Source organism: Tauraco erythrolophus, chromosome 7 (assembly GCF_009769465.1).
Source record: "Tauraco erythrolophus isolate bTauEry1 chromosome 7, bTauEry1.pri, whole genome shotgun sequence".
Lineage (NCBI taxonomy): Eukaryota > Metazoa > Chordata > Aves > Musophagiformes > Musophagidae > Tauraco > Tauraco erythrolophus.
The window spans coordinates 46,330,988-46,349,625 of record NC_141471.1 but is presented as its reverse complement, the minus strand read 5'-3'; the positions used below and the strand labels follow the sequence as shown (position 1 = coordinate 46,349,625).

The following is an 18,638-nucleotide window of genomic DNA, read 5'->3' as shown; positions in this document are numbered from 1 at the left end:
GCAGCTTTACTCGAACAATAAAAGATGCCCGGCCTGTCAAAAGTTGTTCTTGGAGGGGAGCCGCTCTGGTGCTTCGCAGAAGAGGTACAACTGCAAACAGCGTCTTCCTACAGGACATTTATCATCGCCAAAAAAATCCCCAAACCTTCTGATTCATGATCTCGTAAAAGATAAAACATTTGCATTAAATGGGCAGCGTTAGGTGAAAGCGTAATGACTGTCTAAATGTCCCGACCCCCTTGTCTGAATTAAATTATGCAGAGATACTAGCAAAACTCAGCAAAGGAAGCTATGTATTTCCTTAAATTTAAAAATAACTTGTTTTGATTTCTGACAAGTGAGGTAATAGCAGGCCTCTGAGCTCTTATGAGAGCAGCAATGCCATCTTCTGCTGTTCTGTTCCTATTTAGCATTTAATAGCTCCTTCAGCAACAAAAATTGTCTTAGGAGGGAAGACAGGTAAGTTCAGATGATCTCCAACACAAATAAGGGGCTTGGCATAAGTAATTTACATGAGCAAGGCAGGGTTTGCCAGTGTGGGCAACGATCTGTAATACCAAGCAGTACGTAGTTTTGGGCTTCTATTAAGCCAGCTAATAGTTGCAGCAAGAGGTATTACCCGTCCCTACAAATTTTCTCTCATGTCATTAGATATCAAAGCTGCAACATTGCCAGTCTATACAAGAGTAAAATGCTACCTGCTGAGAAAGAGCTGCTTGTGTTGTTTGTTTGTAAACAGATTGGTTTTTCCCCCCCTCTTCTCCTTACAGTTCAAGTTCAGAAGCATGCACATTCATGGGTTTCTTGTAAGCCCTGTGGAAGAAGGTTCTAGTAACTTCTGTACTTCCTATTAATAAATATTTTTCTTACCTGCTGATTCAGCTTCTTTAGTTCTTAATTTCTTTTGAAAGTATGTATATGACTGGGGCCCTGCTGATCCGAGTTCAGCCCAGTGAAACAGAAATCCCTTCAAATTAATACAATTAGAGTAACAGTCATATTTTCTATTCAGAAATACAGGCATCTTCCATAAAGCCCTGGCACACACTCAGTCTAAAACACTGCTGAATTTGAAGGTGTTGTTACAGTTCTCATGATATTTACCTGCATCTTGTTAAGTGCATCATGTATGATGACGATAAGAGGTACTGACAACTCCTTAATAAATGAAATTTGATGGCCATAAGTTGACATCAAGTACCCTTTATGTATGTGGGTGACTTGTTTCAGACAAACAGTCTCTCGGAAAAAATCTATGTCGTCAAGTACCGTCATTTTGCAAGTTGATTAGCATTTTGTTTATTCTTCTAAAGATCTGTATTAAGAATTTCACTAATGACTTCATCACTTACCAGTTGTTCTTTTAAATAACATTTCTTTCAATCTTATGCACACTAAGCAATGCCTGCAGCGACAAATCTTGTTTTAATTGTTACATGATAAACCACAGTTAGCTTATCTTCTTTATCAATATTAGTATATACAAAAGAATATAAGTCAGTTTGCAAATTGGTATTTAAGACTAATGCACTGGAAGAAACAGATAACCTTTTGGGTGCTTATGCCTTTCCTTCAGGCCTGACATAGGAGGAGCAAACTTCATAAGTAATTCTCAGCTTGTACTGATTCCTCCCATTTTAACTAGCTATACAGAACACTTGAAGAATAGACAGTTGGTACCCTGGGAGAAATCAGACAGATAAGAGCGAGCATGAGAAGTAAAATAATTATCTTTCTAAAAGGAAAGAGCAAGGCAGATAAGTTACGGTTTGGGAAGAAAAAGCAAGGCCAAGCATAAAAAAAATATGTACTAGGCAGAAATTTGCTTAAAATTAAGAATTAAGGATTCAACTCACAGATTTGCCTTTGGAAGACATTCTACACATCTTCCCTTGAGGATCAGCACTGAAGACTCAGAGAGGTAGTAGATACTTTGCCATAATCATTCCTTATCTGGTAATAGCATGGTTTTGTCCTTCAGTAATGGGTTTATTCTGACACGTAACACACAGTTTCCATGACGGTTTTTGGTGAACTGGATGAGACACATTACTCTCTCTTAGCTTTACTTCCTTTATCCACAAACGTCTGGATTACAACTTTAGATCAGACCATCACAGTTACCACAAAAATAATGAAACATTTGTGCAAACATAGTCACGTTCTTTGGACTTAAGATAGGTACATCAAATATCATTTAAGAAAGAATTTCTATTACTGCAAAAGCATTTTTAGTGATGAGATTTTAATTCTGGCTACACTTATACATTTTATCAGTTGACATTTGGATCACTTTTATGCCTTTGATTTTTTTCCAGCAATGGAAGAGCATACGGCATTTTAATGACCCATTTTATCTGTGTAGATAAAATGCATAGTTGGTAGCCCTTCTTCCTTCTCACAACTGGATAATTTTAGCAAGCAGCAGACAGCCTGACCTTTGTTGTACAGGCCAGATGTAATTCAAAAACCTATATTTGTCTGCAAATTTCATCTTGCCTTCCCTTACACTGACATCCTGTGACTCCAACAGATAATTAACAACAAACCAATGTGATCAAGAACAGAATTAGCTGGCTGCTGATAAATCTTCTTTGCTGCAGGGCACGCACGTTAAGTAAGTACACAACATTTAGTTATAGGGAGAAATAAAGAAGTTTTTGGAGCAGTAAGACTTCTCTACTACCATATGTAATCGCCCACCTAAGTTTTAGAAGACTGGAAGAGTCCAATTCTTCTTAATCCAGGAAAAGAAGATTTACCAGTAGTTTTAAATGAGGAAAACGTTAATATCACAAAATAATCACGACCTTACATTCTCCACATAATTCCTGGAAAAAATTCCTTAGGTAAGTTGTACTTGAAAGTCATTTTCAAACTTATCTGTTTTGAAAGTCATAATGTGTCATACTTCTGCTTGACTCGAAAACATTTAAATGAGTGTCAAATAAAAAACTTCATTTGTTAAACTAACAACTCATAGATGATGCCAGCAGACAGGAAAGGAGGGAAGAAACTGTTTCTAGCACTGGCATCTTGATAATTCCTCTATGGATTTAATCTTTCTATAATTTAATAGGATTTAGAAGCCTAGATTTTAATTAGGACAGATTAATAGCCTAATCGAAGAAGAAAAGACAAAACCAGTCCCCTGAGAAACAAAACGTATTACCTTAGGTGTGTTTTGTGATATTCTCAGTAGGCTAAACACTGAGCACTAAGGGACTGTTGTCTAGACTTATGCCTTGGAGCCTGCTGGATTTGAGAGACCTGTTAAGATAACGTGTCGGGTGCAACATTCCTTCTGTGAGCTTCCAACCTACAGTAACAGGTTCCAAAAGCAATCTCATGATTGTGACAAGCTGTTAGAATATGCAAACTGACAGGATCATCTGAAACTCTGAAAAAGATTTTAAAAAGCAACCTTCTACTCCCAGTTTATAAAACATGCACAGTTGGGTCATTTATTTATTTATTTATAAAGTTTTGGGTGTGTTTGTTTTTTTTGTCGTTTTTTTTTTCCCCCCACAATGTCACTTTTTATACATAGTAATGAGACAGTATCAATCTTACTTTTCATTTGTAGCATTCAGTATCAAAAGTACACTTGTAACATTTAAACTTACATTTACAAAATTGGCACATCATCCGAGTAAGATTTATTAAAAGTTTAGTAACAACATCTATACAACGTCTAGAAAAAAGTTAATTTTAAAGAAGCAGTATGAAATTTTATTATACAGTACAAAGTTGGTGTTAGATGTCTCTACAGATGATATTGCATTATAAATAATAATTTTAATCTCATCTTAAGATATATTGTGTCAATTCTAACAGAAGTGTTAAAAAATACCTCATCCCTCTTCCTAGCTTTTGTCAGAGTATAATCCTCAAGGTATTTTATACTACAGAATTAATTTTAACAAAATATTTACTGCAAAGTTTGTGATCGCCAAGATATAAAGCTAAAATATGTATTTCCAGCATAGCAGGAGGTAACCACGAAGGCAAAGAACTGTAGAGAGAGGAGAGAAAAAAAACCATATTAGGAAAAAAAAAATATTTGAGAGCACTGTCATTTTTACAAAAAAAAAAATAGTTACTGGGTTTAGAAATGGGAGAAACAGCAGGCTGACAAAAATGGCATTCTTTCATCTCCTTGTACTTGTGTGGCCATCCCTGTCAACACTGTGTAAGTAAGCTTGTATTATGTGTAGAAATATGGGCCTAGAAGCAGACAAACCACGGCATATTTCAACTCATATTTCCCCATTACACTGCCTCAGTAAGGATCTTGGAGACTGGACTCCCACCAATCCCATACTTGCTGCTTCTAACACCAATTGCTGATAAAGGCTGAGAGATAGTCCATGGGAAGTGTGAGCTCAAGCTAACACGCCAGCATTGCTGCTGTGTTCCAGGAATTGCCTACAGTCCACCTGTACCTCACTATGGCATGCTGTGCATCAAAACAGGTTCATTTACAGAGAAAACTTGGATTCAAACGCAGGCCCAGACACGTTCTCAAACAGCAGTAGGTTACCGAATTCAGAGGTCCTCTACTGATGAATAAAGGTTTTCCTCAGTGTAAATAACAGTGACAGCAACCACGCTGAGATATTACTACTTTGTCGGAAACTGGTTACAGAGAAAGCCTTCTGTAGCATGCTAGATTTATTTTATGTTCAAAAGATTAAAACGACACAGTATCAGTGGTGCTGCTTCTGCAGTCCTTGCAGCACAGGCACACAGAAGCCAAAGAACAGCTGTGAACTATTTCAGTTGTACTGATAAAGTCCAATTCAGTGCCAGTGGTTAACTTCCTGTTAATCACTGCATGCTGTTCAAAATAGACAACGTTCAAAACAGTCTCATGATATGACCAGAATGTTTTGTGCTGGTAACTGAACCAAATAAAGCTGACACTGCAAATAGGATTAACACTACTTTTCTTGGAGGTGAGCACTGATAGGACAGAGAGAACAAAAGCAAGTTACAAGAAGGGAAATTTCAATCAGATATTAGGGGTTAAAAAAAATATCACAATGAGAGTAATCAAATACGGCAGCAGAGGCCCAGAGGCACTGTGAAACAGCCACCCTTGGAAACACTCAAAACTCAAGTCGACAAGGCCCTCATAGCTTGATATGAGTTAGCCCTGCTTTAAGCAGGGAGAGAGCTGGACTAGATGATCTCCAGAAGTCCCTTCCAGCCTAAAACCATTTTATGATTCTACCAATGTTTCTTGCTTATATACCACCGTTGGCCCGGGTAAGCACTTCATCTCTGAGAGCAGGGCACTACTAAGCGTGCATACAGGCAGTAACTTCAAGGCCTCCAACAGAGGGCTCTTGGTGAGCCGTGTCTAATGTAAACTTAATCTGTGCACCAAAAACTGTAGACGATGATGTAAAATATTATTACAGTAGAAAACTGTAGCATTGTTCTTTTCCAATAATTTTGTTTCTTATGAAATAAAAGCTCTATGTAAAATCTTTCTAACAGAGAATGACTGTTGGGGATAGATGATTTGCTAAATTCTCACAAACATCCATCCGTGAAACCCTTAATGGGTTCAGAAAACAAGAATCTACATTTAATAGTTTATTTAGACAGAGCATTAGATAAACACTATTAGGAGGTATTAGAAGAGATTCCAAACATCCCATGAGACACTGAGGATTCATGTATTTTGCATAAAACCTGAACCAGTACGGAAGCTTATATAGCAGCATGCAAATTCCTGTTAACAGCAGTGGCTGAGTAACAGATCAATAGTTATGAACTGCCAAGAGGACAAGACCCCGAACACCACTGAAGTGACAGGCACGTAGTTATCCAATTCCCAAGACAAAAAACAGAGCAGGTGTTCAAGTCTCTGTGTTCATGGCCGTATAAAATAAGCTTCAGTCAGAAGACAGGATTTGTGAATAGTCCAGAGAGGACAACTGCAGAAGCATGAACAGTCAGCAAAGTAGCTGTAATTTGGAATTACTCTATACAATTGAATTTGACTACTGTTGCCACAACATGCAAAATGTCCTCTTACAACTCCCTCAACTCAGCTAGACAATATGTTCACCTACTCAGAAAATGACAAGGCTCTTTAAAAAAAAAAGTTGTTTTTCACCCACATTGACTCACTGCTTTGGATCTTCCAAATCTAAGTAGCAAGACAGTTATGTCAGACTAATTAATGAGTTGCATCCACTTTAAAACACTGGTACGTTGCATGATTTTTCAGGTATTGCCCACCGAATTCAGAAGAAAGTTTATCAAAAGTTGAGGCTGTAACAGAAGATCACAGTAGAAACAGCAATACTGCCACTTCAGGACCTTCCCAAAGGTGCTGTGTATATGCCTCAGCCCACAAAAAGCTGAATGCACCTTATCCACATGCATGCAAAGTTAGCTGTTAGTTTAAACTGCTTTTGAAGTTTTCCAAGTGCATTGAGGTGATTTGCTGCTCACCCAATCTGTTTTGTCCACTGTGATGCGCAGGCTATAACCTCTGCCAGACAGCTAGTAATAAATGGGGGCAGGAGAGGGGAAAAGCAGTATTATCTTAAAAAGATTACAGCCTTTTCTATGTGACTGTCATCTCCTGGTGGAATTTCTAGTCACCTCCAAAAACTATGAGCTAAATCACAGCTACCTATAGGTTTTGTGTGTGAGCTTCTATATACATCTGCAGCGTTTCAAAATCCAGAATGCGTGAACTTCATTGGACATAAAATTGGTTTAAACAGAAAGTGAACTCACTGAAGAAGCTGCCCAGCTGTTGTAATTGTGACTGTCCAGTTCTTTGGTAACTGAAGATGCATCTACAATGGCAGCAATGAGGTACAAAATGAAGGCACTTCCATTAAAACACAGACCCTGTTGAAAAACCAAACAATGTAATTAATATACACATGCATTTGTTACCATTTTCTATTCCAACATTACAAAACTCTCCTCTAAAACATAATGTACACATGCAACGTACACAAGAAATGCGGTTCTTAACTATTTTTACTGTCCACCAAGTTTCTACCCGTAAAATTAAAATTTAACTGCTTATTTTGAAGATTCATAAACATTAAAGCACATTTTGGACAAACTGTTCTCTCCATTGCACTAAATCCAGAAGAGCCTTAAAGCTGATGTACTGCAAGTTTCCAAAAGTGAAAATAAGGATGCAGTTTGCTTATCACAATCTAAGTGTTAGACGTTAAGAATATGACACTACATGAAAAACAAAACAAAACTGTGATCTGATTGCATTTCTAATCTACACAAAGATACACTGCAGGAATCAATAACTCATGGCATATGAAGAATATTTATAGAATTCCAAAACTTTGTTTTCTCCACTTCTGAAGGAGATAAAGAGGGTGTAATTTTTTCAGTTGCATTCTTACACCCTTCAGTACCTTTTCCTTCTGCCTGTTTTGAGAAGAGAAAGCAACAGATAACAAGGAGAAAAACAGCCTGAATGGACTACATGGGTCATCAAGATTAATCCATGGCAGATGCTGCATTTTCTCTTCCAAGCAGAGTTTGTGTCTCAGGGTACCCATGTTCATTACTAAGAAAGCCACAAAGCCGATAACATTGATCTCATATAACACTATAGAGAATAAACAAGAACAGTTTCTTCAGGCTTTGCATGTGAGAAAAAACAGGAAGGGAAGGGAGAACAGATGTAAGAAGATGAAAGAGAGAAAAAGCTGTGAGAGTTTTTTTTAAAGTATGTAATTTTAATGCTTTTTCCTTTACTTACATACTAATTGATCATGGCTATAGGAAGCTCATTCTTATTTGAAAAAAAAACCCCAAACACCCAAACTCCACCCTGCTACTTGTTTAAGGCATATGAAATATTAATTTGGCCACAAAATACACTTCTAGCTCACTTGTGCCATGTTTAAGTGAATACCCGTGACATGCTTTGCACCTATTTACAACTGCAGGAATTAGTAACTCAGTTTAGACCAGGTCCTAATGTTGTACACAATCCGCTCCCTTCAGCTTCAGGCTCCATGTTTACGCTCGAGTGTTACACAAATATCATAACCCTTAACTCTGTTGCCCCAGTTGCCTCTAAATGTCGCCATACTGGTGCAGCTCCAACTTACTAATTTCCACGGTGTGAGCCAGTGGATGCTAGGAATATATATGCACATTATTGACTGCTGCAGCCCAAGAGAAGAAATTTGGAAGGCAGCAACAACAGCTGTACCCACATCAGCAATTCCCTTAGTGAACCAAAGCGTAGATCAACAGCTGGAAGTTGTTGATACGGAAGCTCCTCACATCCATCTCCAGGACATTTGGTTCTGGCAGAGTTTACTTCAGATTCAGTGGAGTCTGGCCCACTGCTGCATGCTCCCATGACACACAGAATTCAAAACTTTCTGAAAGGAAGCCATTCCCCAAAAACGCGTTCTCTCAACTGCAGGCCCCTCCGGAGAGCAGCATAGTCTGCTGTCATATGTCAACGTGCCAGTCTTCAGGTCACTACTGCCTATATGATGTGCTATGCCCATGCAAAAAGCCTTCTTACAGTTTTCAGAGCAGGCAGACAGGCATGTACATCCTCCTGTGGTTCCTAAGTCCTTGCAACTTCAGGGCATCTGGAAAAGAGTCACTTATCCACCTTTCCCCAGGGAACCATGGACAGCGCTGCAGCACTCAGCAGGAGTCCAAGGTCTGGCACTTGAGGTTTGATTCAAACACTTATAAATGAGTGGGGTTTATCTCACTGTCTAATAAAGATATTATCTCTGTCCACAGATCTCACCTCTCTTGTTTTATCTGGGCATTACAGTAATAAAATATCAAACTGTCAATTTCAGGATAAGATGGCAACAATTGGCAGGTTCAGGTGAACTTCTGTAAAGCACTGATTTTCAAACTCCACACTTGATTGCCTAGAGTATTTGTTGTTGTTATTTTTAGATTTCCCGTTCCAAAAAGACTCAATTACCCTGGAAAGCTACAAATCCCTGCAATATCTTGTCATGCAGAAAAGAAAAAAGCACATAATTTTTGAGAAGTGCTGCTCTGGGAAATAACACTGTTGGGGAAGATGGAATGCAATGCAAGCTGACTGGGCCTTTACTGCCAATATATTACTCAAACCAAATGGTTCATGCTAAATTACCATCTGCTTCTTAAATTCAAATTTACCAGATTTTAAAAGCTTCCATTGATTGTTTTAGCAAAGAACTTGCACTATTAAGGAGAGTCAGTTTTGAAGCACGTCCTTTGGGTTAATTTGCAGTAAAAGTAACTGCATCTTAAGCAATTTGGTAATGTGCTTAACCTGCAAAAAGTGGATTTATGACAGAGAAGTCCAGATGTAATTTTGGATACTGCATACAATAGGCACAGTTTGAGCTAAATGTTGCCCAAGAAGGCAGAGGAGTAACTAGCAAAGAATAAAATTCAGGATATTTCAGAGACTAGGGGAAGACAGGCATAACCTCACTCACTCAAAAAGGTGTGTCATGCTCTCTTGAATGAAGACATTAACAACACCTCTCTGAAAAGAGACCCAACATTGCTCTCAGCCAGCCAGGAGTGGCAGAGGTCCAATTCAAAGGCTGGCAATTTAACAGCTCTTTTAATACCTTAGGGCAAAACAAGCTGGAATGCAAGCATCTTTTATTTATTTTGCATTTATTTTCTCTTCATATTACCCTTTCCTATACAAGGAGATTACCTTTTGAACCTACATTTATGTGATCTTATCTACAATACGTTTGGAACTCAGAGCAAGAAATACACTCAATATGAAGTAGAAACAAATCAAATACTCCATCTTGTCTATCACATAGATAAGGGACAACTCATTCATGTGCAGCTGTTGTCTGACAGTAGCGTTAAACTGATGAAAGAGGGGTAATGACTAAAGGCATCTTTGTATCCGTTTGGATACACCTTCTCTTTGAACGTACTTTACTGACATCTAATGCAATGGCAAAAAAAAAACCCAACAAACTTCACACCTTTAAATGTACCCAGACACATTACTGCTGTAATTGAAATAATCCAATATTTCTATAGCAGTGTTATAGCCTTAATGGTAATTGCTGGTCAGGAAACTTGAAAACAGAGAAGCTATCTGAACATCATCCTTGTTGTTCTCGTTAGTAATTGCTATAGCTGGCTATTGATTACAGCAGCAAATGGGAAGGTGAAGAGTATCCAATTTTAGTCATGTACACAATATAGCTGATAATAAGCTGTTTGCAACACAGAAGTCAATTTTTTTTTAATCATAAAAATAACAGGATTATAGTCAATAACCTTTAGCTAGGAGAATAAAAGAAGAACGAACAGTATCTCACTGTATCATCAAACCATGACAATCAGACAAATGCAAAGCTAAATTCTTGGATGAGTCATATACAGTTGGCTGAAGTGACAATGACTTTTAGGATCTATTACCCTGAACACCAGCCTGTTATGAAAATCATGTAAAGATACATTGTTGAGAGGTGCAGCTAGTCAGGTTTGTTCAAACCACAAAAACTGGATCTGAATTTTAAGCGCCTGTAAATTTTTTCTGTAATTGCATTAGCTATTTATCTGATTTTCATGAAGTCTTGAGCTAAAAGCAAAGGATTATACGGCATGTATTTTACATATATATTACACTAATTTTCAGCATCATTTTCACAGCAGGCCATATGTGGATTGTCAGACTGTTGCTACCTCTGAACCACCTTTGCTTTTACTTTAACAGAGGAAGACTCATGTTTTAAGAGCCAAGGTCTCACTTCCAATTCATGGTGTTGATTCCAGCAGGGATTTCTGCTGTTTAAGCCATATGGCCAGGTCTGTTAGCTCAGAGGCAGCAACTGACTCATTCTTCATGGGATGTAACCACTACAGGGAGAAAGAGGCTACTGTGCATAAATATCAGTCACACGCACATTATTAAAAATCAAGTCACTACATCAACTGCTGAACAAAATGGTGAAACATCATAGGAAAAGCGTTTTAAAAGCGTCTGGGTAGTATGAAGGTTCAACACTGCAGGTACACAGCCACACACTAATTAGGGAAAAATCCGCAAAAAGCCTAAATACAGTTGTTTAACTATACCCGTAGAACACATCAATATTTTATTCTTTTCCTAACTCAGCAAGCTTAAAACAAGAAAGAAAGGATGTATTTACCACCGTGGTCCATGGCACCTGGGGGATCCTGGTGTAGGTCATTGTCATGTAGATGATCAGAAAGAAGACGGTGAGAACCCAGTAAAACACAGCTACAAACATCACCCAGCCAAAGGCCGGATATAGAAAGTATTCCGTTCCAGCAATCAGGGTCCACACCAGCAGCCCTAATACCTGCAAAAGTTATGGAGAAGAAAGAAAACTGTTACACAATCTTAGACCTCATACATTTGTTCTAGGTCAAGGAACGACACCACTGCCATTCACATAACCATTTGATGAGCTGAGGGATGCTACACTGACAGAATACTAACCTAACAAAAGGGAAGAACATAAAACTGGTTTTGCTGTTGCAGGACGTCACAAAGGGAAAGGCAGAATGAGGAGCCTCGGTGTTGATTTAGCTCACCTTTTAACTATTATGGAGCCATACCTGCAGTGGTTTTACATCTAGCTCTCAAAAGGATTGCTTATTATAGACTACTAGCTTATGCACATGAAGGTAAATACTATCATTTTGCAGTCTGAGAAGTCACTTCAGAAACAGAAGCCTGTGAAGGACCACTGGGATCTACAGGTCCCATCTGCCACAGTCACAGGTAACAGAGTAGTTGGGGTCTAGTTCAAAATGGTCCACATCTGCTCTGTGGACCTGTAGGCACTACAGACACAAAATAACTCCTAGGACCTTATTATAAAAGGTAGTGAAATATCAACAGCCACCACCACTATAACGTGCTGCTGGACCAGAGCAGGTCAGGTTGGGAATGTCATTATATTCCACAGTTCTTAGAATATCCCTCAAATGACCTGACCCCAAGTAGTAGACAAGAACTCTCACTCAAGCAAACTCCCCAGACAAACCAGTCTGGGGAAAAAAACTCTCTCCTGATCCTGAATCTGGTAATCTGTTCCATTTAAGACAGGAAGAAATACACGAATCACAGATTTTAACATGCTCTCTCCAGTTTTCTCTAGTGTTAGATGATCTCCGATGCATTAAGGAGGATGAGGAGCAAACAAAACAGAAGTCAAGTCACACGTCACAGAAAGAAAAGTTGTGTGCTTTGGAAGTTGTCCAGCAATTAGAAAAATCTTAATTATAAAAAGAAAGGGATATTTTATACCTTAAAAACAAACAAACCCCACAACATACATTTTACTGGAGTCAGTAGTAGGAACTAAAATTCTTATATTTGAAACAAGGCTCATCTCTTTCTGCTGTCTGGACTATGCTGAAACTGCCCAGCAGTGAGAAATGGAAGACAAAATGAAAGCAAATAGCAACACACTTACTTAACAGACAACAGCCACAGATGGACAATCTAAAGAACCTTCTATCCCAATATCCTGTATCCAGCAGTGGTTAATAACAGATGTCTGAAGAAATATATTAAGAATAGACCATGCAACAATAATATTTCCTTGGACTACCTGCCTCAGCTCTCAGGAATGCGCAGTGGAGGGACTTCCTGAGCCTACGGTGGTATGTTTGTTATCAATTGCCTTTGACAGAAGATGACAGTTTTGCTATAGCTTCATTTGCACAAGACCTAATCCTATTCCCATGTAAGTTGTTGGTTATGGTCCCATTTACTTTTCTATTGCAGAACTAAACACGTAATCTATAATGATAAATCTTTAAACGTTACACAAAAGACAAAACTATACTGTTAAACAAGAGTTTATTGTAATCAGTCCCACTAACTTTCAGCAGCTACCTGGTATCTGCTTATTTTGTCTTCAATTCATCTTCCAAATTGCCACCCAAACTTAATTCAACCCTCAGTTTGTTGTCCTGTGTATACTCCTATATGTTATTTGCGCGTTCATCTACATCTGCACCATCATACATAAAAGCATCCTATAAACGTCTGTTCCCCTTTTTTTTTGGTCTTGTAATAAGAGAAGGTACATAATTGTCTTTTTAAGAGCATTTTTTTCACCGTTTTCACGAATTCAGCGTTTCTTTTTTAATAGGAAGCCCTGGAACTTGCTTGGACTGGGATAAAAATTTCTACTTTCCACAGCACACCAGGGGAGGGCAGCATTGCCTCACAAGAACAGTTCAAACAGCATTAACTGGGTAGCTTAAAATACACGCTCTTCTTTAATGCAAGGTTATCAGTTCAGTAATGCTTCCCATAGTTCATTTTAATTCTAGTTCCAGCAACGTTTTACTAATAGCAGCAATTCAGTTAATAACGCCTTAAATTGCACCAACTACCCATGATTAGTTTAAAAACCAACTCAATTTCATTAACAATTGCTTTAAGATAAAACAATCTTGATAGACTGTTTAGCTAATAAAATACCATTTTCTTAGGATACAAAGTTGCTTTTCATTGGGCCCATCGACTTTAATCCAAATTTAAATTCATCATCCAGAAATTACACTAACAAATAATTGTTCTCATGCTTGATAAATAATTATTAAAAGACAGAATTACCCTAGATCTGACTAGTAAAATACCAAGAACAGAAACTTCGAAGATGAGACAAAGAAAACAAAGAAATTAAATAACATTAAACCACATAACCTACTGATAAGTGTTGGTTTTTAGAAAGCTTTTAAAAATTGAAATAGACTTTTTCATAAAAAGCACCAGACGATGGAAAATGTTTAATACTAAATTCAACACAAGTCAGATTGATAAGGACACCTCAGCTTATATAATCGATTACCTCTGGAAAGAGTAAAAACCTTACAAGTCGCAAATTATTAAAAAGGAAAATATTGAGGTTAATGTGAGACCACTAATCTTACATTACCACTCAATGAAGCTAGCAGGACATTAACTAGTGCACTGGTATTCTCACTGGTCACTGTTTTTTTCAGTAATATTATAAACTGGTGTTATCGCCTCTCTTTCACAATCATTTCAATATTTAAGCGCTGTACATCTCACATGTATTCTAAAGAATTGCTTATTTTAATGCATGTTTTTAGCTAGCCTGTATCAATGGCAGAACAACTTACCTAAGCAATTGAGATGCACCACAGATGTTAAAAGATTTATATTCTTAACCAGTTCTTGGTTCATCCGCATCGTAACTTTGATGAGTTGCATATTAAGAGCGCGTCTGACATTTTCAGTTAGATACAGATACTCTTACTGAATATTACTGGAGCTGACAGGCTGAAATAATATTTCAGATTTCTTGATTAGACCTGAAAAGGTCAGATCAGCTCATGGTCAACAATTCACTCTGTGTGTCGTTAGATGATATAGCAAATGGTTTTATTGCATATGTAAACATACGCAATAAATTGATTTAAAGTTCACACTGGCTGTCAGCATCTACAAAATACTTAAGGAGTCAAAGGAACACAGACATTTAGACAAGCCTTTCGTGATTAGCTTGTCTTCTCAGCATGTTAAATACTGAAATGGCTTCTGCGGTGTTAAAAGCCTGTCTCGTAATATTCTGACTGCCCCTTACATTACGCATTTGCTGTTCAACAGATCAGTACAAACTGGATGACACTTGTGCATCTGCTGGAGCTGAGAATGCCACTTTTCCTGCTGATTTGATACCATATCTCCCCACTGGGAATAACTGGACTATATTCAAATGCTGTCTCAATGAGCATCTAGTGTACAGAATCTGGCAAGTGAGTGATAGGTAGGCGATACCGTAAAGCAAAGACCAGCAACTGCAATACCTGGGGAGCGCCCACAGTAATTCAGTGTGCACAGACAGTACACGGCTACCTTCACTGCTTCAGATCAGCTGAAAGACAAGGGAGAAAGCTGCACTCAGTAACTGGGAAAGGCCTCTATCCCACTGTAACAAGGTGTGCTAGAACATATCAGTAATAGCTAAGTATTTTATTTTCATTTATGAGCAAGTCAGAATATGCTTATTTAGAATCACAGAAACATACTACAATCCTGTCGAAAATGACTCCGATAAAGGGAGTAAAAAGCATCAAGAAGACCAAAGCAAATAATGCATGTGGTAGTTGACAAGAGCGGCTGCTGTGTCCTAAGACTATCAAGGGCTCCACCAACTGGGTCCAGTTTTTCAAGTCAGATGGGAGATTTGGATTTCGCTTTTCAGCACGTGATAAAGGCAAGCAGTTTTCCCATGTTTATTGCAGTCTCTGATTTCACCTTAGACATCTATTTTGTGATCATTTGGCTGCTGCGTGATCAGGTACCTCCATTACCAGAATGCATTAAATATGTCAAATGTACTAATGCATACTTCAGCAGTTGGCAGATACCATAAAAAGGAAACAACTCTGTAGCAAAGTCCAATATTATTGAGTGTGCAGGTTTAAAATTAGATACTTAATTGCATATTCAAAGCCTTAAATAAGTGCCACAATTCTTCCACAGTGCTGAGAAATTCAAAAGTATTAGGTTATTTAGTCACTTTAAAAAAAAAAAAAGGCTTTGTTACCTAGTAGATGAGACATATCTTGTCTCATGTTGCTGGTACAAATCAGCAGGTATGAAAGCAGGTGCGAGCTTGAATCTGTGTATCCAGTTTTGCTTTTTGAAGCAGCTTAGAAACTGCAGAACTTCATACTTACAAACTGTATTTAAAAAGCCTGTGATGTAGTGACTCCTCTCCAGTGATGCTAGCATTACAAATTCTGCAGCATTCATCTCGACTGGTTAACTCAGCAACACAGTTAAAAATGTTTATGCATCCTTTTCAAAGGAAGTAGTCGTCTCATTGTGGCAGAACTGACAGGGAGAAAAACCCAAGGCTCATCTAGTTTCATGAAAAAAAAAAACACAACAAAACTATTTAGAATGTTTGCCTGAAGCTTTTCCTATTCTTTATCCTAGAGATGCTTCCCAGGACCATTTTAGTTCTCTGTATGCATAAGTATCATAAGATTTATGCAGAGTTGCTACTGGTATAGATGGAAATTATGGTAGAAGGAGACTAGAAGAGTTGTGCCTTTGCAGCAACAGTTGTCTCCTGCATTCAAGCCACCTAAACATGGACAGAATTCAGCAAGCAGAAAGCAAGACATCTTTCCTCTCCTTCCCAAGAAAGGAGATTTACGACTAGAGGAAAGAGAGACCATTCTAAATTATTGCACATCATTATTTCACTACTAAATCAGAAGTTAGGAGCTACCTCAGCAGCAGCACAAGTAGTCTATGAATGTCTCAATCTCCATCCTTTTCTTCCCTTGGCTACTCTCTCCAGGCAAAAAAGCCCCAGGGAATCTCCTGTAGGCAGAGAGAACACGAACATTTCTCCTGCCTGCTCCCTGGTTTCTTATTCCACCTTTCCTGGCCCTTGGAAAGACAAGGTCGGTTCATCAGGCACTAGAGGGTAAAGCAAGGATCCCTAAGGGCAGCCAGACCAGCAGCAGTTCAGCACTATAGGGGCTCCCCTTGTTTGATGTTGACTAGTTAACCAGCCTTAGGGTGTTCATAAGAATTTGGTAAGATTAAGAGACATTCTTCCAAACCTGTCATGACATGGAACACACACCAAAACACAGGATCTTAGATTGCGAATCAAAATATCCAGGGTGGGATGGGGGGAGTGGGGACCCGGGGCGGGGGGGCGCTGTATTTGAAGATAAAAACAGAAGGAAAAAAAGGGCACTCCTCCTCAATTGTTCCTATACAACATGCCCAGGACAGTCTGTCATAAGAACAGCCAGATTTAATTGTCTTATATTTGACAGATACAGAATGATTTTTTTTTTCCTTCCAGCTAAGGCTAAACGGACTAAGAGTTTGCATTACACTTAAAAAATGTCTTTAAATCGGAGGTTTTGTGCTCTCATACACGACCTATGAGGTGACATACAACAATCAACAATTCCACCTTCTGCCACTGAAGGGAGCACAATCATCACTTTTTTTTTTTTTAGAAAAACGCTTTGGAAGGGGACACTAGGCAGGCTTCAGATGCCCAGCAGAAACATCAAAGGGGCAATTTTCGCACAGTGCCAAATCCCTGCAGATGGAAAGGGAACGCTCGAAACAAGCGATGTATATACTGAAATCTTTCACAAGGGTTATGCCTTGGGGTTAGAGCATCTGCACAAAGCAACTTTGATGGGTTCACTTCCATACCGGGCACAACATTATCACCAAATATGCTGGTTTACCCACAAACTACTCAAAATAAGGATAATTTGTTTGTTTGCTCAAAAAACAAACTAAATCCCAAACTCACAATAAAAAACCCAAACCCACAAAACTCTTCCCCAATATTTAGAAAACTATTTTAATGTCCATGGAGGGAAAAATGTCTAAGAAAAAATACGGTGCAAGCCTTCAAGTACTTAATAAATCAATCAAATATCAATCCAGGCTAAAATACAAAATATAAAAATCTTGTTTGTGCTGCAGCCAGAGAAAAGGTGATACACCTTTTTTTTTAACTTAGCTCTTAAAACTGAAAGGATTCAAATAAGATTTCTATTAACACTGAGTAAAGATGCAAAGACAAGGAAATTCAAAAACATCTTTCAGCTACATTTTTTAGACATAAAATCCTTGCTTGTCCAAAATTTCAAGGACCATGTTAATTTACTGTGTAATAATCTAACCAATACATTGTTTTACCTACTGCTTCTCTTTCCCAGCCTCAAACATCTTTTTTAACACAAAACATTGCAATGAGTTTTCATCAGCCCATCACTACCATCCCACTCCTCACTACCAACCACGCTGTGTACCACTTTTCTTCCATAACCATTCAGTGTTAACAGCAGTTGGAGGAAAGCTTTGTGATTCACCCAGACTGCCTTCTGGTGGGACAGTCCCACAGAAGGGAACTCAGGTTCTACATACAAGCAAGGAAGAAAAAAAAAATTTATTTGAATTCTGCATGTTTTTGCAGGCTGTACACCAAATAAAGAAAAGGCTAGAGTTTTTGCTGAGACTTTTCAGGACTCTGCCTGTCTAGCAAAATTTTAAAAAATCCATAGTGCTCGCAGAAACATGCCAGTGGTCATAATGGACATACCAATGAAGTATTTTATCGTTTATACAGCACAACTCTCAGTGTCAAACTGAGTAGCAGCTACAAGTCTCAAGTCTCTCCTAATTTTGAAAACATTTCTATTTGTAATAAAACTGTGCAAAATACAGTCTCTTGTACTTTCGCAGAATTTCTAAAAATTGTCTGAATACCTTTTAAATTATTTCCAGGCAACTAGTTTCAGCGTTGACTCTTCCCACAAGTCTTCAAACTTTCTGTCATGCTCTTGGCTCCGTGGCAGCACCAGCGAGCACCCCTCACTACAGATCAACAGCTTGAAATACTGGTACAACAGTTACCATCACTTGAGAGAACTCCTCCACAGGGTTGTTTTTTAGGATAGATCTCCTAAGAAAGAAAACTACTGGAAGCAGCACATGCCAAAATATGCTCCAGAAGTATGTCTTTACTAAAGACTGAACTCTCTTACTCAAGAGTTTAGTCCAAATCATATTACAAGCCACACAGAAAAACCTCCTGACCCAGGCTTGATAT

The 18,638-nt window shown here is 38.3% G+C and overlaps 1 protein-coding gene across 1 annotated transcript in view; it reads right to left on the bottom strand.

The window, feature by feature from the left end:
* Positions 1-3,931: 3,931 nt before the first annotated feature.
* Positions 3,932-18,638, bottom strand: part of CMTM8 (CKLF like MARVEL transmembrane domain containing 8) — a 37,111-nt gene continuing 22,404 nt past the window's right edge. The window contains exons 2-4 of the mRNA XM_086615021.1: positions 11,172-11,345; positions 6,763-6,879; positions 3,932-4,015 (exon numbers count right to left, since the gene is read on the bottom strand). Coding sequence (XP_086471147.1) covers positions 3,932-4,015; positions 6,763-6,879; positions 11,172-11,345 — 375 coding nt within the window. The remainder of the gene's footprint in view (positions 4,016-6,762; positions 6,880-11,171; positions 11,346-18,638) is intronic.